Source organism: Aplidium turbinatum, chromosome 2 (assembly GCF_918807975.1).
Source record: "Aplidium turbinatum chromosome 2, kaAplTurb1.1, whole genome shotgun sequence".
Classification (NCBI taxonomy): Eukaryota; Metazoa; Chordata; class Ascidiacea; order Aplousobranchia; family Polyclinidae; genus Aplidium; species Aplidium turbinatum.
The window spans coordinates 22833472-22859724 of record NC_137473.1 but is presented as its reverse complement, the minus strand read 5'-3'; the positions used below and the strand labels follow the sequence as shown (position 1 = coordinate 22859724).

The window sequence follows — 26253 nt, the reverse complement described above, 5'->3', positions numbered from 1 at the left end:
AATTTTACACAAATTGTTTGGGCAAAAAAATATTAGTTTTTTGTTTAAAAAAAAACGAGCAAAAACGACTCACATCTCTAATCACGCTTCTCTTTTTTAAACCTGAAATTTTCCATTATCTACTGTTTATTACACATTTTGCTTTTTCGGAAGTTTGGTGCCCCCAAAAATACTTTTCTAGATTCGCTACTGTCCTGCCTGACAAAGCAAACATCGCAGCGATTGACACAAGGATGAATAATTGTAATATTTATTCCCGATAAATCCTCATTGCACCAGTTTACACACCACCGCTGTCTTGACCCATACAAAACCATGTTATGGGATACCCCGTGATCTGTGCACGAGCGACGTAGTTGCAACACTTATATTGGTCATCGCACAGTTGGTTGGTGAAAGGCTGTAAGCGCGATAAACCTGCTACAAGCCAGACAAGGTTGTCAATGATTTAATGCTACTTCAAAAGTGGGAAAAACTAACTTGTTTAATGCAACTTTCATTGCATACCCGACGTGAGCATGGCAACCATTCAAACGTCGAGTGACGTGTCATTCGCTCTTCCGCTTCCAGCAAATTGTATATTGATTCAGCATCCACAAACGTTGAATCAAACATTAATAATCAACTAAAAAGAACTAAATTACAAATCCCATTGTATGATTCTGCCAAGCCAAACCTTGAGATACCAAATTGTAGAGCAATAACAATAAAATTTACAATGAAAAACGTATCTCTGCACAGGACAAATATTCCACATATTTAGCGACATCAACACTCTGGTAAACAATAATGATTCACAACTTCATCTCTTCACAACAGGGCCCAATTCAAATCTAGATATTTTAGTGTGAGATTGCAAAGTTAAGTAACTGAAGACAAAGCACTTTTACTTTCCACTGATACATAGTTGGAATCTTACACGTTGAAACATGAGTCAAAGATTGACCTATCTAAAGGTATTAAGATAAAAGGACCTTTCCGAGTTCTTGGCAGTAATAAAACTTCTTCCAGTTTAGCCAGTATTATAGAATTCTTGAACAATCAAAAATTTAACTTATAAACCACAATGCTGTGGTTGATCTTCACTGGATAAGGAAGAAGGTTTGGAAACCAAGGGAGTTTTAACTTTATATAAGCACTTTTGCAAAATTTTAAAGGTTTATAATGTTAGAAGAGTAAAAACAGAATCCCATCTATTTCCCGAACATTGCTCCGGGAGCTCACTTTAAAAATATATTTGCAACGCAGAAAGCGACCAAACGTGAAACCAAAGGAAGTTACTCGCTCCTTTCAATTTCACACAAAAACCCAATAAACACACGTTCCAACCAGGCTGGTTTTGTTTTACAATATTTGTACAAGCAAGCGTTGGTGCCAATGCCGTCAATGTCATTGAGAAATATGGTTTGCTGTTTGACAGCCTCAGCGACAATGTAACCTTGGCGCTGTGGAGGTAAGAGAACACTCGAACAGAGGGAGTTGTTATTTCATGCCACCCATTGGTCCACCACCTTGCTGGAACTGCCGCATCATATTCTGCAAGCCGTTCATTCCGCCTGTTACAAAAACAATTTGTAAATTTACATTCATCAGAGTTGAAATAAAACACATTAAGTAATTCTGCTACCTCATCTCTCGGCAATCTTGTTGCTGCCCCGGGCCTTTGCTGGCTGCTTTATTTTTGTAAATGAAATTCACCTTCATAAAACCCGTCAGAACCAAAAAAATGATTTATATTTGCCTTCTACAACGTCAAACTCTGGTAAGAAGATGCTATGTTTTAATGGAGTGAAACTATGGAATCAAGTACCAAAAGAAATAAAAGAAAAGTCTTACAATGTTTTTAAATTTAAATATAAATGTTTATTAAAGAATTTGTACAATGATCACTCCTGAAACGTATCATCCGCTTATTTCTCTACACAATGTTTTTTTTATGTTGCATTGTGTTATTCCATTGTTAATGTATTGTTAATTCCATTGTTAATTTTTACAAATTAAAGTGCTGGTATTGTGCTATATATTATATACCGTATGTGTTAATGTTCTTAATTTTGGGTCTTTTGTTTAAATGTTTGGGTGGCAGCTGACTTTGGTGACCTTTTGGTCTTTCGCTGCCATCCTTGTTGTGCGAATTATTTGTGTTTATTGTGTTTTTGCATTTTGTGTCTTTCTTTTTCGCCAACAAAACAAAAAATAAATAAACTGAAACTGTTAAATTATTTTTGCTCGATTTTTTAAAGTCCTGACAAAATTCTCTAAAAACATGATATTTAAGCACACCTAAAAGTCAAGGGACCTTCAAGACTCAAATTTAAGGTTGAAGTAGTCGAAATAGGTAAAAACTAAGCGCAGATTTTGAATCCATAATAAACTCCTGACACAAACCGCAAAAAAATTTAAATCGTAGTACATCCAAGGGTAGTCTGTCAGCCATTATTAGATGGTATTTTGATAATAATGATAAAAGTCGTTTTAAAAAAAGTAACGCTCTTGATGCCCTTTTGTGTTCTCGTAATAAGTCCTATGAGGCTTTTCGAAACGATTGTTTTATTAACCGAAACCATTTCTAGAGAATCTCATTTCGTCTCATTTCCAATTTCTTATTCCCAATAATGCAATGGTATTTTATAGCACTTTTAAACGGAATGGCCCGATTCGGTGAGTTCCCTATTCGGTGAGAGCCTTTTTCGGTGAGAGCCCTATTCGGTAAGTTTTTTTTTTAAATTATTGCGCGCCGTAGCCTAATTATCATTGCCGTTATAGGGTTAGGGGATAGGGGTTGGGAGTTAGGGGTTTGGGGGGTTTTGGGTTTTTTTGGGGGTTGGGGTTTGCGGTTTTGGGGTTTGGGGTTTTTTTTGGGAGTTTTGGGGTTTGGGTTAGGGGGTTTTGGGGTTAGGGGTTTTAATTAGGCTACGGTACCCGATAATTTTCAAAAAAAAATTCAAAAAAATCACCGAATAGGGCTCTCACCGAATCGGACTCACCGAATAGTAGCAGACCCCTTTTAAAAGGCAAGCTTTGGTTTATTTTTGAGTAACGAGTCGTTTTTAGTGCATGAATTTAAAAAACACATGGCAATCCTATTGTTCAACATACCTAACAATCAAAGTAAAAGTTGCGCTTTCCCGTTATGCTTTTGACTCCGAGTGAGGATTTAGTTGGAATCAAAGCGGAAAAAGTGAGGCACGTTCTCGTCAAAAATTTTGAAAAAAATTGTATACAAAGAACATGGCTCAAAGACACGGTCTTCAGATTATTTAGCACTTTCCGGGTTAAAATTTTCGATTACTTCTTATGTGTTTATTTATGTGCTTTGTTTTTGTTTCGAACGAGTTACATCTCTCACTATACGAAGTATCCAAAAAATTCCTTCTTTAAGAAACTTATTGTGACGCGAAGCAAAATTATTTTAAGCAAAACCAAATAATTTTGTTTCGATCTGCCATGTTGAAACAAATTAACATGTTTTGTTTGCGTGTGCAATTTGTTTTCTTTTTGTCAACCTTAGGATTATAGAAAACATTAGAAACAATCCTTAACCAGAGAAGATGGTCGACAGAGAAACCGCGTGTTCGACCTACCCATCTGTTGCAATACTCTGGGGTCCATCAGCTTCGCCATCTGCCCGTTCAAACGAGCCATCTGCGCAGGGTTGACATTCTTGTCCATCCCACCGGACTTGAACAATCCCTTCATTCCTCCCATCTTCTTCACCATCTGGAAGTTATTAGCATCATACCATGAAGCCACAAGAGAAAATGTAATAAGTTCATGATGAAACACTTTGTTTGCAACGTAAGCAAGCGAACAAACATTTTGAAGGACAAATGCGAATGACAATGATCGGCAGCCGTGGCCGAGTGGTTAGCGCGTTGGGCTCGCAGTCGAGAGCCTGCATGTTCGACTCCAGCCACCCGCACTTGCTGTTGTTTCTCTGGACAAGAAACTTTACGATAATTGCCTCTACCTAGTGATCGATTTCGAGTAATGGGTAGTACCAAATTTACGTCATAAGTAGAGTAGACAACCGGAAACAGACATTGCCGTCGGCTGCAGCGTGGGTCAGGTGTATGTCGGAAGGCGTACACCGATGCATAGCGCTCAAGTCCGCTTTCCCGCAATGCAGGATAAAGATAAACAAACAAACAAACAGACAACTTGTATCGGCAACTAGCCAACTACTTAAGATTATAAATGTTTTTTTTTTTCTTTTCGAATTATATTATTTTCTTTTTAATTTAAAATAAGCCAATCACTTAAATATTTTCTGAATCATATTTCTAAAATCCATTAGAAGACTCTCACCTGAGCAAACTTGCCGTGCTGGGACAACAACTCGTTGACTTCCTTGGGGAGGGTCCCGGAACCCCGAGCGACGCGGGACACCCGGCTTGGGTTGCGGGAGAAGAACTTAGCTCCATCTTTGTGATCCAATTCTGATGGAACAAGAGCAACCAAGTGAAAACAAGGAAAAGAAAAGACATAGGCTGATTTTAAAGCTTTAACTTTTCAAATATCCCCGTCATGAGCAAGAACATGCGTCTGATGGCACTGAGGTGAGCTGTATTTTTATTTTCATTTCGTGCAAATTTGATTTTTATATCTTCAAAGCTTTGGTTTGAAAAAGTCGCATTCCAGGTGTAGAAATTGGCGCATTCAGCACTGATCATATCACATAGGCACTAATTTTTCTGGAGCAGAACTACCCCGGAAGGAATGGGTGAAGCTCAATCGCCTGCGGACTGGAGTGGGCCGTTTTAGCAGCAACATGTTCCAGTGGGGCCTCGCCGATTCACCATCTTGTGCGTGTGGCTCAGATTTTCAAACTGCATACCACATTATCTATCAATGTCCTGTATACCGACCACAAGATAGACATGTGGACCTAACAACGCTCGATGAATACACAATCCATTGACTGCTGCGCCTGGATGTATGTCACGATTTCTTTCTATCTCTTACCAGGAAAAAGACTTGGAAAGGTTCAATGACGTAGTTTAATGGGTTAAACCGAAAAGCAGTCAATTAAATTCACGGATAGTTCTACTAGCGAAATGATATATATATGAAAACGCTTGAAGGACTCCAACGAATGGTTCACCACTTCCAGAAATTAATCAAAGTAACAGTAAACAGCAATAGATTCCAACGCTTGCGGCTTTTGATCGAGTCTAACGTGATCCACTCACAGCTTCTCATACGATTCTAATTTCAATCAGAAATTATATTAGCATCAACTTTGCTTTACTCGTATTCAATACTTCAACTCTCGATCAACAATAATCCTTGCGTCTATTAACAACTGCTACTACTACAACAATGATCTCTCATCACCAACTTATCATAATAATCAACTCATCATAATACAACTCCCATCAACTCGTAATAATAATAACACTGTGCTGCGTTAATTTTAAGGTTACTAAAGTATTGACGGTTCTTAGTGTACTTTTTGATGCTGAATCCAAAACTGTTGTCCATTTTCTTCCATCAGGTCTAGTTTTTTGGCAAATTGCATTTGAAATTTTCGACAACTGCTGCTTTCAGCGTCTTGCGATTGAGATTTGTGATGTCATAAAAATGATTTAGCAAATGAATTAAGTTTTGATGAAACTTCAGTGACATCACAATGAGAAGAACATGACGAATGCACCCGATGCTTGAAAAGTTAAACATATGCACTGGTTTTTACAGGCTGCGTTAGTGTGCAGTCAAGGTGATAGTTATTGTATTTTATTTGGAAATTAGCTATGTAAAGACTTATGTGCACTCAATACTTTACCACGTCAGTATATTTGACACGTTTGTGTAATAATGATAAGTTTTGTTTTTACAGTACAATGAGAAAGTGCAAAAATGATGCAGACAGGTTCTGTTATATAATGTGGCAAGGTCACCCTGCATAGTCGCCAAGCAAAAATTATGCAGTTTGTTAATAAAGCATATTATGAGTATTTTGGAGTAAAACTAATTAAAAGCGATCAGGACAAGGCATTTGCTCTGCACATATGTTGTAGAGCATTCGTTGAAAGCTTGAGATTATGGAGCCTAATGAAAATAAAAACCTTTCCTTTTGGTATTCTTATGGTATGGAGAGAAGGAAAAGACCATGTCATTGTCTCATTGATTGTTATTTTCGCATGACCATCTTACAAGGTATGCTGATACTTGTACTGTATGGAGTCATTTTCATTTATTGTTTGATTTAAGAGTAACAGTGTTCTTTTTCATTTCAGGAATAAACCGGAAGAACAAACAACATGTGTAGTACCCTGATGTTCCTTCAGCCATGAAACCAGCATCACATGGCCCTGGTATCCCTGTTCCAGAACCACCTGGAAAAATAAGTGAAATGGAGTGTTCTTCATCTGCAGAGAGCGAAGCAAGTGAACAAGGCACATGGGATGCAGAGCAAAGTACAAGCCAACCCAAGCCTCTTACACAGCTTGAGCTGAATGACCTAACACGAGATTTAAATCTCACCAAAGAATAGAAGCATAGAAGCCTTGATTAGAAAGCATTGAAGCCCTGATTACGAAGCACAGGTTAAAGAGCTGCTTAAAAGCTTTCAACCCTTGGAGCCCGGATGTCTGTGAAAATGCACTTTCTGAGTTCGCATTCGGATTACTTTTCTGACAACTGTGGTGACTACAGCGAAGAACATGGAGAGAGGTTCCACGAAGACCTTCGCCAGATGGAAGAAAGGTACCAAGGATACTGGGACGTAAACATGCTTGCAGATTACTGTTGGTGCTTAAAAAGAGATCTTTCCAATTCCACACATAGAAGAAGAACTTTGAAGCGACAATTTTTGTCAGCATAAATCATTTGTAATTGTATTTATATTGTTGTAAATTATATATAATTATATATATATATAATTATATATATATATATAATAATATTATATATTATATTATTAAATATATTATATATATAATATATATAATTATATATATATTGTAAATTATATATGTATTTATATGAAGGTGAATCTTGAAAAAACAAAAGTGATGGTGAGTGGAGCAGAAGGAACAGTTGTTGAGAGCAAAGTAGATCCCTGTGGAATATGTGGCAAGAGAGTGATGAGAAATTCAATGCAATGCAAGGAATGTGGAAAGTGGGTACATGCAAGATGTGCTAATGTCAAGAGAGCCGCAACAAGATTGGCGAAGTGTTTTGTTTGTGGGAAATGCAGTAAAGGAAGAAATGAAGTGGAAGGCCATGATGATGAGTTCTGCCATGGCATCGAAACAGTGACAGACTTCTGTTATCTGGGTGATCGGATAAATGGAAGTGGTGGATGTGAAGCAGTGGTGACAACAAGGGCAAGATTGGGCTGGGCAAAGTTCAGGGAATGTGGGGAAATGTTGTATGGCAGAAAATTTTCACTAAGGATGAAAGGAAAAGTATATCGGAGCTGTGTGCGGCCTGCAATGCTATATGGTAGCGAGACATGGGTATTGAGAGAGAGTGAACTGGCAATCCTGAGAAGAACGGAAAGGTCAATGGTGAGAGCAATGTGTGGGGTGAAAACGAGAAGGGAAAAAAGGACTGAAGAATTGTTGGATATGCTAGAGATGAGAGAGACCATAGACCAACTGGCAAGGGCAAATGGAGTAAGATGGTATGGACATGTGATAAGGAGGGAGGAAGGAAGTTTTCTTAGAAAGGCACTAGATCTAAAGGTGGATGGGAAGAGGAAACGCGGTCGTCCAAGAAGAACGTGGAAACAACAAGTGAAGGATGAATTTAAAAAAGTCGGACTGAAGGAGGAAGATGCAAGGGACAGGGTGAAATGGAGAGAAGGGATTAGAACAATTGCTGCGCGAAAACAATCGGCCACCCCCACTAGTGGGGAACAAACCGACGATGGATTATGATGATGATGATGTTATTGTATTTATCGTCGGAATATCATCATGTGCCGAACAACGCTTTCTGTGTTAAGCTATTTTGAACACTTCGTTTTTATTGCACACATTGATGTTGGCGAGTATTTCGCATTTAAAACACATTTGTGATGTTAAGTGTTTACGTGTCTATTGTGTACATATTAACTTCTACTGTTAGGTTGATCGCCGTTGAACAAAATTATGTGTTAGGAAGCTTTCTTGGTTAGTTGTAAGTGCCTTTATTTCAACTGTGTCATTATATTTTTTGTAGTATTTAAAATGGCTGTCATTGCAAAAACCTTGCATTCAAATAAAAATACCATCTTGGGAAAATTGACAACATGCATGACCAATTAAGCTACCACAGAAATTAGTTTCTCTTTGCACAATAATGACCAAAGCTAGCATAATTAAATATGTGATAAAAAAAAAACTTGACCTGATTGAAAAAAACTGGTTGCATTTTTGACTTCAGCGCAAAAAATTGATTCAGAAACACTTAAAACATCTTTGACCTTTGAGAAAAAAATTTCAAACGCAGCACAGTGTAATCCATCAATTCACACCACTATTTATAGCAGGTTTAAAGAAGCTTCTAGATAGTCACGTAGGCGTAGAAGGTTATAGAAAACACGTTACATAATAAAGATTTCGCAATCACAGATCTACTGATAAACATCCTTATAACGTCATGACAAACGTCACTCGGCAATTGTGAAAAACAACAGAACATTCCAGATTTGTTCTGAAAGAATGTCCCGAATGCTCTGGAAACACATTACATAATAGAGACCTGCAATCAAAGGTTACTTCAGGTCAATAACCGATAATAACACATCGCTCAAAATTCCATAATGAAAACAGCATGTTCTGTCAAGATACAAAGCAGCCCGTCGCGAGACCTCGCACATTGATTGTGACAATGTAACAACGTGATCTGTGGCGGCCTCAAACGCAAGAAGAAGAAGACATATGCATGAGCCATTACTGACAATCAAATCTTCACCAAATATGACATCATCTAGTGGCATATTCTCCGTGAATGCAAGACATGCACTACATGCTTCAATCAAATTCAATAGCACTGAATAATGTTTTTTCATTAAATAATATAAACCATAAACAGACATAACTAAGCAATAACACCACATTTAACATTATAAAAACAAAAAATAGGCGAACGCTTTCGGCAAGTTCTAATAAAAGGCAACATTATAAAAATAATTATATAGCGGAACTTTTTCTATGTGTGTGAAAACACCGTTTAACACTTGGCAACACTGTATGCAAAATTTAGTCTGCATGTCTAGCATGAGGATTTTGACGGAAATGTGATAGAAGTAGGCTAAAGTAAATTTTGTTTGGACGCAATTATAGCGGCTGTGCCTAAGACGTTTCGATGAAACCTTTTATGTTTTTGTGAAATTTGGCTTGAAATCGGTTTTGAGTATTTTCATCAACTGAGTGTTTTATTGGCAGCTACGCTTGCAGTTTTAAAATTGCATGTCGTCACCCACAAAGGTAACCGAGTCAAATGTAAACAGATATTATGTAACAAACAAGTCCAGTTCCTGATGAATTTATGGTAATTGTAAGCTCATATCTACCTCTGTTCTTTATATATGTTCTATATCTAGCTGAGGCGTACTACAAGTCATTTGATTTGAGTAATGGGAACAGCTGAGGATGATTGTGTGGACTTTTTTGTAACTGCTAGTTTAGTTTTAAACAACTGGAATTTTCTTATGTTATCCTGACAACTCACGTAGTAGGCTACAGTAGTGACACCAATAAGTTGCTGTTAGTATTTGCGCCAGTTTGGCAGTGGTATTGCTGAGTTGCATGCCTCCGCAAATCAATCCGCATACACCAAGCGTAACAACGAGAATATGTAGCTTGCATTATGCATACGAGTAGGGAATTTCTAGCTTATTGCAAGAACCACTAAACGCATGATTTACACAAAACAAATGAAAAACAAAACGCGAAAAATGAACGAGAGTGCCATTCTCCGCCGGTGGGGGGCGCCGCTAAGTCAACAAGATTTTCATATAATCTAACAATGTAAAATCGAAACAGACTTGGTGCCGAACCGACAAAAAAAACTCAATTGTGGCGATCCCTAGCAAAGACATGACGAGTCGCATACATTCATTTGTTGAAGGAAAACAAATGAAAGTAAAAGGATTTTCGTTTGTAGAAGCCAAATCTTGATGGTGAGACTATCGCGCAAAACTGAACGCCACTCGCCAACGTGGTTTGACATAATGAGTGATTATAACGACTATCACCTTCGTCGGTCATGCTGTCCATCATCGTCATCAATTTTTTCAGTCTCTCAGTAGAGTCCTTCTCATGTCCTTTCGTCATGAAATCGTTGAAACCAGGTATCATGCTCTGCAGGAAGAGACATGTTTGTATTATTGCTATATGACAACACACCAGCACACCTTCTATCTGTTTCAAACCAAGGACACCGCACCTGAGACACTTGATAGAAGCACGCCAAATAGGGTCAAATATGTAGCAACTGTCTCACCAATAAAACAAAGTCCACACTCCTTGGGCATTGGGCAACCCAAATCGGTTGTAGCAAAGTCTAAGAATGACACTGTGTGATCAACTAAAATGTCAATTTGTGTTCCAAGAAATAAGCTAGCGTAATCTTTATCAACAAATTTACAAAACAAATTAATATTGAATTACCATAATCTGACTGAAAGGACCCATCTTCATGATGTTCTGAAACTGCTCGTACATGTCCCGCAACGTAAACTCGCCGTGCTTCAATTTGTTGAGCAACTCTTCGTTTTCATCAAGTTTCAGTTCATTCACTTTGTCAATCAGCCCTTCAATGTCTCCCATATCTGAGGAAAATTACTATCTTCAAAAGTACAGCTCAGATATAATTATTTCAAACTACCATTCCTGTGTACTAAGGAGGGAGATAGGAAGTTTCCTTCGAAAGGCATTGACTTTGAAGGTAAACGGGAACGTCCAAAACGAACATGAAAAGAACAGGTGAAGAATGAGGCAAACAACGTCGAACTGAAGGAAAAAGATGCGATGGACAAAACAAGATGGAGAATAAGAGTGAAGGCAATCGCTGGAAGGAAAGAATCGGCCACCCCCACTAGTGGGAACAAAACCGAGTTTGGATGATGACGATGCAAAATATTGTCATTGTCGCAATCGCTGAAATCCCTTCGGTCACGACTTGATTACAAAACTGCAATAGAAAAATCTCACAAATCTCCAGCCCTCGACGAGGAAGGAACTTAATGATGATGGTGACAGAATTTATTCATGTTAAAGTGGCTACCGAGTACCGAGTAAGTTTCAAACATATTTTACTTTGACACTCTAGTGCAGGGGTTTTCAACTTGGGGGTCGCAAGCCGTATTTCGGTGAGTCGCGAGACGCCTGAAAATCCAGTGTATCGTTTTCAATTCTTTTTTGCAAGAAAAATTAAAAACTGTGTATTTTCGCAATCGATCATTCCTCGACCTGAGGCTATTGTTTAAGCTTTCAGACGATGCAAAGGCTTTCACAATAGAAAAAATTTTAACCCAGTTTTTGTACGTTGCTTTGTGTATACTAAATTTTACCAGTAACCATTCTATGGCAAAAAAGCAAGGTTATTTGGAATCCTATGTCAAATGTGGATTTGTCAGTATCGTTTCCAATGGCATTAAAAAATTTCAGTGTGTAGACTATTTTGTTTGAAAGTTCTATCAGCAACAGTTCCACGCATTGACAAGCTTGTGAAAAAATGCAGCACCAACCATCTCACTGAAGCTGATTTCAATAAATTTAAATGGTGAAATGCGAAAATGTAGCTTATTTTCATTATTTATTCTCCTGCAATGTAGCCAAGCTTGATGGAAAATTGAAATAATTGGAGGAAATGTAAAAAATCCGTAATAACGTCGTGAAAAGACGTTTTTGGTTTCAAAAGTTTACATTAGAACAGCGAAACGAGACATAACTGGAAGTCGTCGTGAATCAAATTCGGTTAAATTTTGCATGAAGTATGCTTTTGTTCAATATTTTTATGGGGGGTCGTGAGGCTACGCTGATTGCTTATGGGTCGCGGTGCAAAGAAGATTGAAAACCTCTGCTCTAGTGGAACAGCAAATAAAATAAAGACATCAATCGAGAGAAATGCAAAGGAAGCACAATGCAAGATCAGCTTCAATCGTTCGTGTATAATGGTTGCTGAAGCACAATTTATCCTGTTATTTTCAGTGGCATTGGCAACGCTCATACATTTGTCAAAACACACTTCCTTCTACAGATCTTCTACTTCAGTTAATCACAAAATATTAGAGCAACGACTTAGATAAAGCTGCACAAGTGCACAGTAAGGAAAAGGTCTCATACTCATAACTCAGTCACCGAGCCTCGGGGAATGAAAATAAATCTTCTTATTTATAGATTACTAAGCCTCCAATACTGTGAGTGATAAGCATAGATAGAGGTTTCCTCTATGATATTGCAGTGATGGAGACCAGGTGCCAAGATTGGTTCAGTGCCGGCACTGTTTTATTCAGTTTTCATTTTACAATTACTTCTAGCTCTCAAACATTTGTTAAGCCTAAGTGCTAAAGATAGCAAACTAGATATTGGTAAAAATGCGACTTCTTGTATCAAATAAGCAGCACAAATTCAGCCAAGAACATCTCCTTTTACGAGCTGCATAAAAAATGTAGACCAATGATATAAACAAAAAAGAGAAATATTAAGTGAAAAGAATGCCATCTTGTGAGCCTACAAGCTTTAGAAATAGAAGTCGAGTGTTGTTTAGTTCCTCCAATTGAAAAAAAAAACATTGGAGATAAAATAATTTAAAAGTGAAATGGAGAGAGAGATGTTTGTTTATTTGCCTTTCTAATACGAGTCGAGAAAAAGAAACAGAATTACATCAAAATATAGCAATAGAAAGGTCTGGCAGCACCGAACAACCTTGCGGTTAACCAGTCAAGGTGCTGCCTGACATCAGGCATCGTACATTGCAGCGTCAGATATTACAAATTTTACATTAGCTGAATTAATAAACAGCATGATTGAACAGTAGCTTCGAAATCGAAATGAAACATATGAGGTTTTGAAGGAAATTGAATCGACCAGCTAGGAAAACATGAGCAATGAGCAATGAGCATAATAATGAATCATATCGGGAAAGAACACAAATACGAGGTTACATGTAGATAAAATAATTTAACTAAATAATTATATTTAATAAGAATTTAACAAAGTAATTTTCTAAAGTTTTTTAAACAAAGCAAGGTGTTTGCTTTTTATACATTCATCCAATTCACTCCACAATTTAGTACCCCGATGTGCCAAAAGATTGTGTGCCACAGATTTGTTTATTTGTGGAAGAAAATACTTCATTTTATTTAGTTGTCAAGTGTTGTGCGAGTGAATATTATCAAGTTTTATAAAACGATCTTGCAATACAGGTGGTAGATTATTATTGGAAACTTTATGCATAAATTTGGCAATTTCGAGTTTGTAAATATCTTCTCGTTGTAATATATTTAAAAATTTGTATCAGTTAGTGACGTGACTGAATTTTGTACTTCTAGTGATTGCGCGAATAATATTATTGTGCCTGACGTCTACTTCCTTGATTAGCGTTTTACTTGCAGTACCCCATATAGTAATACCGTATTGAAAACGACTATATACTAAACTATAATATAACATGAGCAATGTTTCCTCTAATACATAGTTACGAAGGCGATAAAAAATTCCAGAATATCGAGCCATCTGCAGCGACAAATGTTTAATGTGTGACGACCAGGTTAGATTTTCATCGACATGGATTCCCAGGTACTTAACCGTTTTCACTCTTTCTATCACTGCTTGGTTTATACACAACCTGAAACTAGCTTTGGCACTTTGTTTATTATAATGTAGTTTGTTTTAGAGTAGTTTAGGGAAACTTTGTTTCTTCGTAGCCAAGCATCAATTTTATGTAGTTCGGAATTGGTTTCTGTTTGTAAAGAACCCAAGTCTTCACCACGTAAAGCTAGATATGTGTCGTCCGCAAAAAGCACGGTAGAAAATTTAGACATTAAAGGAAGATCGTTAATATACATTAGGAGGAGAAGAGGTCACAATGTTGAACCTTGAGGGACTCCACAAAGAATTTTTTGCATGCTTGAAGCAGAATTAGACAATTTGGTATATTGGTATCGATTGGTAAGATAACTTTTCATTGGTTCAAGAGCAGTGCCACGTATTCCGTAACAGTTTTGAAGTTTAGTTATCACAATGTTGTGGTCAATTGTATCAAATGCCTTTGATAAGTCAAGAAATATGCAACAAGTATAAAAATTTTGGTTCACATTGTTTAACAGATCGTCATACAGCGTGCTTATTGCCATTGCGGTGGATGAATTTTGACGAAACCCAAATTGTTGAGCACTTAAAAGGTGGAATTTTTCTAGATATGTGTAAATTCTAGTGTGCAGAAGTTTTTCAAATATTTTACTAAAAGGAGATAGCAGTGATATTAGTCGATAGTTTGTTGACTTGTGAGGATCACCTTTTTTATAAACCGGAATAACCTCAGCAATTTTTAAGGCATCAGGGAACACTCCAGTAGTGACACACAAATTAAATAGTTTACTTTGGAAGAATGAGATTACAGGACTGGCATATTTTATAAATTTAGTTTCACAGTCAGATTTCCTTGTTGACTTTTTGTCTTTCAAATTAGAGATTAAGTTATGTATTTCATCTGGACTTGCGGGATCAAGAAAAAGAGACTTTTTGACACTGGCTGGAGACGAAGTTATATTATGCTGGTCTTTTGATTGTTTAATTGTTTTTGCGATGTTTGGCCCGATGTTAACAAAAAAATTGTTTAATTCCTCTGCTTGTCTTTTATCTGACGAGCTGACGCAGAAAGAGATAAAACTAGATCGTTTGTGATTGAGTCATCCGAATTTTATTTATAATCCAGTCGACACATTTTTCTGCAACATAATTTGAGGCTAAGCTGAAAGGTCTTATGTTGCTTCTCATTTGTTTGGTAGTAATCTGGGTGCAAACAAGAAGCTGATCCATTGGTTTGAACTTAGTAACTCAGGAGCATGTAATTGGGTCTGTAAGCTCTACCATTGTGGAACTGCGATCACCAGCACCAGTTCGAAATCGAAGTAATGTTTGAAGATGGTTTAAGCAAGTTGTGTACTCCTGGGGAGGGCATTCTGGTGGTGTTTAACCGAAACAACGGTTGTTACTTATTGTCGTTGAGCTACATTACTTCAAAAAAAGAATAGCCATTTTTGTTAGAATCAATCAGCGTCACTGTTGACAGATCGCTAATTTGAAAACTGAAATAGCTTGTTTTTCCTCAATGCAATGCTTTACCTACTTTCTTCACATTAGTTTAGAAACACAGATGTCATTCGAAGCTTATGACAACCGTCAGTTAAACGAAATTAACCTGGCTGACTTACTCAATAGTTTCTTGATGAATGGCTGAGTTTTGAACATCTCGAAGTCATCAATATGTTCACCAGTGCCAATAAAGATTATAGGAGACTGGGTGGCAGCGACGGCACTGAGGGCGCCACCGCCTTTTGCATGGCCATCCAGCTTCGTGATTATAACGGAACCCACATCGACTTTCTCTGTTGAAACGTAAAATTAATAGACTGCAATGGTGCCTCAAAACCGTAAAAGAGGAATGAACGTCACTTTAACTCGGAGCCATGGACTTGGAAAACATTAAAATTTAAAACACGCAAGTGTTCCTGTCACAATAGTATGCGACCAAATTATAGTGCACTATTATACGCAGATCCATCACACTTCGATAAAGTCAAATTTCAATTTTTAAAAGAAAATGCAATTGATGAAGGCATCTGTGACGTTCATGGTTTGAAAAGAATATACGAGAAAATTGCACGTAAGCGGACAAATGTTGCCCGGCCAAGCGAACAAAGTTTAGTCAACTATTAAAAAACAACATGTGATTAAGACAACATTTTGATTACCTTTAAAAGCAAGAGCTTGACTTTCACAAGCCTGTCCTATAGAAGCATCCATGACGAAAATGACGTTTTGAGGGTTCTAAAAAATGACAAATAGTGTGACCTTTCATCTATACTGGCGCTTTTCTTTTGTAGATTCATATGATATGATAGTAAAAAAAAACAAAATTGCATTGGCACATTTACTACATTGTATAGAAACTGGTAGTGGTAGGGAACTGGTACATCGCACCACTAGACGCGAATTCCTTACTGATCCGATTAACGCTTCCTTATCATACTATCATAGCATGCCTATTGCCTACTGCCTATGGCTTGTTTGACTCGAACCTTGGACATCTGTTAATCTGTTTTAGGAAACAGTAACAACAGAATAATCTTAAAACTTATAACCGCAATACAGGTTGATTGTTGATGTTTTTAATATTGTACTATTGGCGAAAAACATTTAATATTGATAAAAAATATAAGTCGCCTCAGAATCTAAACCGCATAAATGATGAGAAATAAAAAGTTTCTAAAGCACGGTTTACAAACAAAACAAACGTAAGTTGCAACCGTAAGTCTATACCAGGCATGCAAAACCTGGCAGACGACGTTCTCATTTGCTACATTGAATTGATGTTACCGTACCGAACATTATCATGCAATTTTCTAGCTTGAAAGTAAAAGGAATACTATGAAATTATTTAATACATAGTTTCTATTAGCAAAGCCCAATTTTGTGACAGTGATGAGATGATGCTTCTTCTGTTTCACAGTTTTTCTGCAAAAACTCAAAAATTGTTTGGACGACAAAGTTTACAGTCTTTCATTACAAAATGGAAAATGTATCACTTCATCTTTGTCTGGTTTGTAGCTGCTATAAAACTGCGGTATATTCTGCAATCTAATTACAGTCAGGTTTTTTGAAAATTAAACAAAGTTCATCTTAGTTTCCTATTGTTTTTGAAACAAGTGTGAGACCATCGTAACGTTGCGGGTGTCCACAGTTGCAATAGCCACTCTTCATAAACATTCAATTAAATGTACAAACCAGTTCGTTGCAGTTATTTACAGAAGTGTTGGAATCAAAACGGGTTGACAGTGCGATAAATAGCAGAGGTGAGCTTTTATTCTTTATTTCTCAAAGTCTAGTGATCTAGTGGTGAGATGTCCTTGCAACAGGTCGGCCGCGACAGGATGTCCTGTTCCCAAACTGATACAACATTTAAAAAGCGATTGCTACAACGCTTACACTCCATTTTCGCATACAAAACTGATATGCATTATCCAATCTACAATATTTCATTTCATCAGGAAATTCTTAAAAAAGTACCACAAACTAATCACCCGCCAATCCTGTCAAACAGTGGAAGTTCCCTACAGTACAGACTTACAATAGTTGTGTAGACTTGCAACATCTCTTCAAACAGTGAATCCTCCTGCTTGTGACGCCCACTAGTGTCGACAATGATAATCTCAAAATTTTCGTCAACAAACTTATCGACACCATCACTGGCAATCACAACCGGATCTGCTTCCGTGTAACTTCCTAAAAGTATCACACAGTTTACTTTTAAACGAACCACGCCATAACAAACACAATTGTCTGATAAACATAAAACACCTCAGTTTGAAACATAAAAACATTTTCTGTCGACACTATGTTTTTCCTTTTTAATTTTTTTTAATGTAGACAGATTGATAGCAACTTGATAGGATTGAATTGAATAATTCAAAAACAATACATAAAATGAAAAGATAACTACATAAATTCGAACGTTTTCGGCAAAACTTTCTGCCCTCGTCAGGAAAATACTTTAATTCATCTATCAAATGTGTGTATAGTATTTAAGAATTATCTCTATCAAAGCTACATAATCCATTTTTCTTTGCTTTTCAGGCTTCTTGAAGCAAAGTGGAGAGATTCTTCTAGGTCAACACAACAAACGAAGGAAATAAGAGATGCCTCTCTTAATACTCTGCTCAGTTTAATTGATTTTGTTAGCAAAATACAAACGTCACAAATATCAATAATAGAAATCCAATTCGTGCAACAAAGATGGCAGCTGAAGATCAAAAAATGATTTAAGTGTGCCAACACTTAGGCATGCCTCCTAGCCTGCTTAAAACTGGAAATACATTATATATGTTTTTTTAAGAATTCAATAACTTATTTCAGGGATATGGTAAGTCCTAACCACAGGGCGTTTTTGTATGGCCCTGGTGCCTGTTGTTGCATAATGTGACATAAATCATTCCACTTCAGATTTGAAGCTTTTTTAAAGTATTTTTATTCTCTTGTGTTGTCACTATACAGTATATCAAGGTACCCGTTGGTTAGCCACTGCCTGGAGACTAGGCCTTCCATACCATGAAGTGGTATGTACGGCAGGCAATCCTTGATTATGTGGGATGCGACCTGCATTTCACCACACTCACAGGCAGCACTTTCTGCCAAGCCCGAACATAAATATGTCTGCACCATGTTGTCCAACACCAGTGAGAAAACGGTTACACCTTGATAAGACAAGTCTAAAGAGGCCATGACGCAGCTGATTTTTAGATTATAGCGGCATTTTCCGCTTGAAACGGTTTTATGTATCGATAGACGTAATTATAGCGGCATTTTCCTACAGACACAAGAAAAACCCGGTGAGAAAAGATAGAATTAGTTATTGCGACATAAACACTCTCAAGATGAAAATTAATTCATGATCTGTATATCTTTGGCAAAACAGCGTTGGTTATAACCAGGTTGTGCTCCGCACACTTAGTGAGAAGAAGGGTTTCATTACATTTGACCTATCCCACTCCCTTCTTTTGCATTCAAATCTCTGAGGAGAATAACTTTGTCTTCTCATACTGTGTGAGACGTCACATAACATGATCAAGTTGGCTATAGAACGTTTCTTTGTTTCATCTTCTGCATCAAGTGTTGCGGCATAAGCACTGATATCAGTTGCACGTTGGGATTGTTGGCCAGTTGGATTCAGAGTGTTAGCAGACGGGCATTTATTTCAAATGGTTGGTCTGTCAATTTTGGAAGGGGACAATTCCTAATCGCAAAACTAACGCCGTGGATTCTCGGATGTACAAGATCGGACCTTTCCAGAGCAAAAAGAAATTGCCACAGTCTTCTCTTAGTTGACCCTCTCCACTTTCCATGTTTCACTAAGAGCCACGATGTCAAACTGAAATGCTGTAGTTCACGAGCAGTAATAGCAGTTCATCTTTCTGGCCTATCTGAGCTAGAATTATCCATTAACGTCCTAACATTCCAGATTCCAAAATCATGGTTACATATTTCGTTTTTCGAATTGGAAGTAGCATAAGAAGAGTGCAAGTGAATTAACACAGAGAAAGAAGGTAGCTTCGATTAGCGACGACGATAATAATAATTATTCTCACAAAGAAATGGATTCTCACCATAAAATGGAATCCTTGCCTTCATAGCGTTCTGCTTTAATTGGTCGAATGCACCAGCCCGGAACGTGTCAGCGCACACAAGGCACGTCTTCCAGTTCTTACGTTGGTAATAGTAAGCCAGCTGAAAGAACACATAAACACAGCGTCGTATTTAATGTTTTAATATTTAGAATGTGTTAGAATTTCTCGCTTTGCTTTTGGATCAGCCCTTCAACAAGTGTTTGTAAGGCAAGGGTCTATAAATACTTCTTGGTGGGTCTATTAAAAAAATAATTCTAAATCTTGCAACTCTTATATTTCGCTAGCATATAATTTTGTGGAAAATACCTTGTAATTAAATATCAATTTTAAGACCATCATGGACTAATGCAAGATTGTGAAAATCGTAGCTCCTCAAAGAGTACAATAAATGATTGGATTCAATTTTTTTAACTGGAATTTATGAGCTCTGTGTTCAGAAAAGAACAAATCTATTCAAGATTTAATATTACATTAGAGACGACTAACTATCGACGTAAAACATTTTATTTTAGCAGCAACAACGCTTCAAAGTCAATGCACATATATAACTAGAAGTTTGAGTTGTTATCATTTTGTGGTTTGATTGTAAAATTGTGATTATGTGTTGTCACATTATCTGTTTTTTATTTTGTGAATGAAAAAGGGTTTCCGCACAAATGTGCGATTTGCTATAATCTAAGCAAGAAAGCAAACAAGCTGTTTGTGGGAAATGTTTTGCAGGAGTTTAAGCACTAGGCCCTGGTGCCACATTGTGTCATAAGCAGCTGTTAAGTCTACTAATACGGCAGCAGCAGCTTGCCCCTCTCGAAACTATCCTCTATGTCATTGGTCAACTTAGTAGTCACGCGTTGCACCATGTTTGCATTATTGGAAGGCCAACACCTTATCCAGTATCCACTGCACCATCTCACCATCAATTCACATGTATAACAATCGCAAATAATTTATTTAATTTACAAAAAAATGCAAGTATGACAATTACCTTTGTGCAAGTTGTCGTCTTACCACTTCCCTGTAGGCCAACAAACATGATGATGTTAGGTTGGCCTTTCACAGGCTGCCAGGCTTTGACGCCAGGATCAACAAGCTGCAATTTTGAAAAGATTAATTAATGCCAAATTTAATGCTTGCATCTCTAAAAACAACTGACAAATTCTTTGCAAGGCCAAAAGTGTATCATAAGTTGCATGTTTCTCTTGTTTCTCACTCAAATAAGAAACGTACTACAAAGAAAAGATATAACAAATCAACAAAAGGCCAAGATAATTTGATAGATGAGGGTTTGATTCCACATCTGGTGATACCAAAACCTTTCTAAAAATGGTACAAAACTTAATTCCTGCTTGGGACTCATCAAAAGAAGGGGTTTAGAGTGAGCCACATATGGCTTGCGAGGTCACCAGCCATGTATTTCGACCCCTGCATCGGGTGAAAAGTTTGACAAAAACAAGCTGTGTTTGTTGTTCATTGAATCATATGAAAAGGGCAAACCAGCAACACAAACTTACCAGTAATCCATTCAGGGTAATTATATAAACATGATACAGCTCTAAAATGTATAAGTGTGTTGAAAAGAGCAAACCTTTACAAGTTCTCGAAAAACAGCAGACTGGATCATTTTACGCTTATTCAAGCCAGAAGCCATTTCTTCGAAGTCGATAGCACTTCGAACGTTTTCTCGAAGTTTCTTCACCAGACGAATATTGACATCGGCTTCTAACAAAGCTCGACATATCTCACTCAGCATTGCCTGAAGAACCTACAAATCAAAAACATAATTGGTCACAACAAAAAGTTTCATTCCCTGACTCCCCAGGCCCATACAACCTCACAATGTGAATAATAATAATAATAATCGTGTTTTTATTTGAGCCCATGGCAATAACATACAGTACACTGCGATCACAAATGCGATACAACAGATGACAGGAAGCAGCGAAGTGACATATAGTCTTTAAGTCAGCTGCTCCCCTTATTTTGGCTTGTCATTAAGTGTCTTTGCCGAGACACAGCCACGTGCTCTGGAGCGGTGTCGAACCCACGTCCTTTTGAACGTCGCACAGACGTTCTCACCACTCGGCTACGCAGCTGACCAAGGAAGGAAGAAAAACCTTAAATTTTACACTGATGTAGAAACAAAAGAGGATCCAGCATTCAAGTTTAGTGGCTGCAAAGGAGCACAAACTATACACTTTTTGTCATTTTTTGGCAAAAATGGCAATTTTGTAGGACACAAAGCTTATTTTGAATGAATCTGACAGTGCTGATAAGGGTGTGGCACAATATCTGGCATTCTGGCTGTTGAAAAAATTTGAGCTTTTTTAGGGAGGACGCTTTTCCTCATTGTCCTCTTGGATCCTTCTTCCACCACAAAATCTTGCAGCACATCTGCTTCTGGATCACTTGATAGTAATACTGTACCCTATGGACTCCCCGCTAAACAGTGGACCCTAAAGGATGCATAAACCTCCAGGTGAACACCCCTACTTGAACTGCATTTGATGTTTTGCAAATAATATAGACAAGTGCAAGAAGCTTATCAAGCATTATGTACATTATTTTTATTCGGTTGAAAACTTTAAGTCACTCATGCCAAGCAATTATAGGAAATTTAAATGATCAGATACGAGTGCTTTGATATATAATGTTGGCACTTTTGGAAAACAGCTACCGGTATTTACTGAAAGCAACACACTTGGGTTAAAAAAAAGTTTGTTAGCCATTTCTAAGGTTCATCATGTCTCACTGAAGAAGTATTTGAAGCAGCAGCAAATTCTCTGTCACATATTTCGCAACCATTTAACTTGCTGCGTTGTCTACTAAACCTAGAGAAGGTGTCTCATATCACTCAGTATCCCATTGCCTCATAGAATAGAACATGCTTTTGAATTTAATGCAGCTGTTGCTGTGTCCAATCTAATCTTTTTTCTATCTTCATAAAATCAAACAACTATGCAAAATTTTATTACAACTAAAACAAAACAAGTTGTTTAGTTCAAATTATGATTTTGTAGACTTTCTTACCTCTTCATTGATTATGGTGGCATTAGTCAATGACCGCAAAGCATTATTGATTTTTCTTCCAAGATCTGCTAACACCATGATGCTAGTTCAACAAAACCAAGAAGTTGACAAGTCCTGTATTATTGAATGGCACTTGAAAACTATGGAACAACAAGTCAAATTCTACAAGAATGACAGAAACACTTAATAAACACTATTAGAATCAAATCTACACATATTAGACAATTTTCACATTTAAACAAAATAGGTAGATAGATCAACTACACATCTTCAGCAGTCAGCTGACATTCATGACCTTACAGGTCTTCCGTTGCCATCCAGTTGTGCTTATAAACACTCAATTTGTATGTACTTCTTGTTTGTTTATCGCCAACAAAACAATAAACTGAACTCCCTGTAGGATAAGCTTAAATAAGGTGTTAATTATTTCAGTTAGCCTGATAATTAAGTTTGATGTCCGCCCCGTTAGGTCAGCGGTTGAGCGCTTGACTCAAGATCAAGCAGCTCTGGTTCGGCTCTAATGGTGTGCGTTTGAGCAACGCATTTCAGAACTGCTCTTCATTCAGCAGCTCCTAGTGGATTGAATAATTACCTGGCAACAACACTTCAACAACTATCGAAAACTTCACCATGGCTGTCAATCAAAATTATTACTGTCAATCATTCTATTTGAATAAGGTTGTATGAGTGAATAAGGAGTGTTTAAGTGAGTGTATAATCTAGGGTCCACGTATTTTAAGCGCAGACAGTTAGGCGCCGTCAGATAGGCGCGCACACTGTAGCGTCTGGATATTTAGGTGCGGAGCACTGTGGCGCCCGTTCATTTAGGTGCTATTACTAGTAAAGTCTACAGATTGTATCAGCTTGGCAGGTAGGGCAATGCTTTTTACACAAAATCTTATATTGAACAGAAAGATAAAATGTTGTTTTGTTAATGCGCGTGTGGAGATGAGGTGCGAGACAACGCTCTACTACTCTTGATATTAGCACATCTCCACAAGACATTTGCTATGCATCCTGAACACAGGTTGCAGCCAGATGGAACCTCACTTAATCTGTTATCTTTCGCAATTACTTCTACTCAGGATGGATTGGTCGTGTGGCGAGTACGTATGAGACAACGCTCTACTACATGAATACATTTCTATAGGGCATATGAACCCTGGCTACAAGCTGCAAGCATAATGGTGCGACTTTGCTCGTTATTAAACCTAGTCGGGGTTTTGACGGAAAACTAAGTTACTCTTCACTCAAGCCTACCACCTGCTTGAATATAGGCTACGGTATATTTTTTAATGTTGTTTAGTGTATATAGTTATTATTTGACTTACTAAAAGTGAACTCAGTCATGTTCGGAAACTTGAATATTTATTGATAACGCTTTCGCCAACGCAAACCTGGACTAACAACAAGTAAATGCCGAACACACGCATTAAAATAAAAGACAATATATTTTTCTGTTCAATATAACATTTTGTGTGAAAAGCATTGCCGGTTTAAGCAGCTTCACGCACGGAAGCCATGACATATTTTCCTGTTCAAAATAAGATTTTGTGTGAAAAGCATTGCCCTACCTGCCAAGCTGATACAATCTGCAGACTTAACTAGGAATAGCACCTAAATGAATGGGCGCCACCGCACCGCCGCCACAGTGCTCCGCACCTAAATACCTAGACGCCACAGTGTGTGCACCTATTTGACCAGCGCTTAACTGTCTGCGCCTAAAAGCTTTCTCCCATAATCTAGCCTAAATATTTCATTACTACAGTTTTTACTGATTAACTACTTAATCAAAGACATGGATGCCCTACAGGAGATGGTTGGTGGACTAGCTGCTTCAATCAAAAACATTGAAGCCAAACAAGACAACATTGAAGCTAAGTATTCTAAAACAGCTGATTACACCGATAGTAACACACAGCCTGAAACTTCTTTGAAGCCACTGTCTTGTGCTCTAGACCCCAGTGATAAAGCTGAGATTGAGAGGCTTAGATGTGACATCAATGACCTCTCATTAAAAATCTCTATTATCATGACAGCGGTCAGCAGAAGGCTGATGATGCAGAGCAGTACAGCCGTAGAGAGAGTCTCATTCTCCATGGCTGCCATTCAAGGGACATTGCAGATGCTTCAGCAAGTGATCGCTCCTTTGAAAAATATGTTTTGGACATTTTAAACTACTGTACTACCTAAGAATGCAACTCACTCCGATAGATATAAATATAATGCATGTTCTCCCTAAAGCTTCAAATGGTAAACAACCCATCATAATAAAATTTGTCAGACAAACTGTAAGAATCTTGTGTTCCAGCGAAAGAAAAACTTTGCTAGATCATCCATGGCGTTGACGGAGTCCCTCACTAAGCGGAGAGTTCGACTCGTCAATGATGCAAAACAGAAATTTGGAAAAAGAAATGTCTGGACAATCAATGGCAACATTTTTGTATATATTTATTAATCCACGGACACACATAATCAAATCCTCAGAAGATATCCTTAAGTTAAGTACTGATTAATTAATCTTTTAATGTTTTGGGATAGGCCTATAATAGCCTATCCAATTTGTTAAAACTGCTTATGTGTATGGGTCAGATGCATCAATTTTGTACCCTGTAGTCTCCAGAACGCATTTTTGCAGTTTGGGTATTTCTTAAGGTTTCAGTCTACTTTTTTAGGCTTTAAGTTACAGTTTAGATATGTGCCCCCCTATGTAATGCTATTTTTCAATGGAAATTGTTAACTTCTTGGCAAAAATTTTGGATTTATCACAAAATTGCCCACTTTTTTTGGATTTTTCACGTTTTTAGTTCTGTAATTCCCTTGTGATTTTTCACAGGCAAATACTGCAGTGCTGAACTGACTTTTATTTAACACTGTGCAGCTTTAGCTACATTTTAATGTTGAAATGACACTGGCTTTACAATTTTGGCCTTGTATTTTTCTTAATTTTACGAATCTGCAATTTTGGCTCCACTATGTTGTAGTCTCCAGAACGACCCATGGTACTACTCTATCAATGCCACTCTGTGCTCCTGTTTGGGTGTAAAATGATGCAAATTTATATATAAACAAACCTACAAAAAAAAACAGATTTACTGAAAAAGTGTGACAATAGTTCACTTTTCTATGGAAGCTATTTAGCCTGGCTCCAAAATTGTGTAGTCTCCAGAACAAACTTTAACAAAAAATTTATGCTTCCCTGTTAAAAATGGCAAACATTCTTCCAGTATGTGATGGACTAGTATGCTCACTTGGCAGGATTTCATAGAGAGGACTCGCAATAAATAACAGATTAGGAATTTATTTGTTATTGAATTTGTCTGTAGTCTCCAGAACTTTTTTTTTTTTCGTAAAACCAATAAGCACTCCTTTGTACAGTTATTTTTACATGTAATGTTACAATAAAAGTTGCTCATAAGAAATGATACCTGTTGAAGCATTCTGTAACCTATTTTTGATCTTAGAGAACATAGATACAGTTAAAGTTGTTAAATTTTAATTTAGCTGTGATTGTGAGGTGCTTTTTACGCATATTTGATTGGCAATGGCTCCATATGAAAAAAGTACTTTAAGGACAAGGAAATTCAGAGAGCGTCTTCGCAAAAATGTAAAAGAACATTCACAGTTTAAAGACAGAGATTCACAAAGCGATTGGCCTATGCAGAAAAAAGGGAAAAATGAAGACATCGCCTCATGATCTTGCGTATCATAAAAACATGAAAAGAGAAAAAATGATAGCATACAGAGAGAAGAAGATGCAGCAGTTAAAAATTTCGACTATGAACAGCTCTGATGTGAGTGCAAGTACTAGCAGTGGTCCAGCTCCACAACTGCACTCAACACCAAAGACTGACGAGCATCGAAGGCAGATAAAGAATGTGGCATGA

The 26253-nt window shown here is 37.4% G+C and overlaps 1 protein-coding gene and 1 pseudogene across 1 annotated transcript; one reads left to right on the top strand and one right to left on the bottom strand.

Annotated features, from left to right (window-relative positions):
* Positions 1–236: 236 nt before the first annotated feature.
* Positions 237–22566, bottom strand: LOC145786307 (signal recognition particle subunit SRP54-like). The gene is made up of 12 exons (XM_082597949.1): positions 22367–22566; positions 20925–21101; positions 20325–20429; positions 19322–19442; positions 17290–17444; positions 15914–15989; positions 15374–15547; positions 10605–10765; positions 10190–10295; positions 4309–4439; positions 3585–3720; positions 237–1556 (listed from the first exon to the last, which is right to left on the bottom strand). The coding sequence occupies exons 1-12, from the start codon at positions 22442–22444 to the stop codon at positions 1483–1485; spliced, it is 1494 nt and encodes a 497-aa protein (XP_082454075.1). The 5' UTR covers positions 22445–22566; the 3' UTR covers positions 237–1482.
* Positions 5835–6496, top strand: LOC145765655 (uncharacterized; annotated as a pseudogene).
* Positions 22567–26253: the final 3687 nt, after the last annotated feature.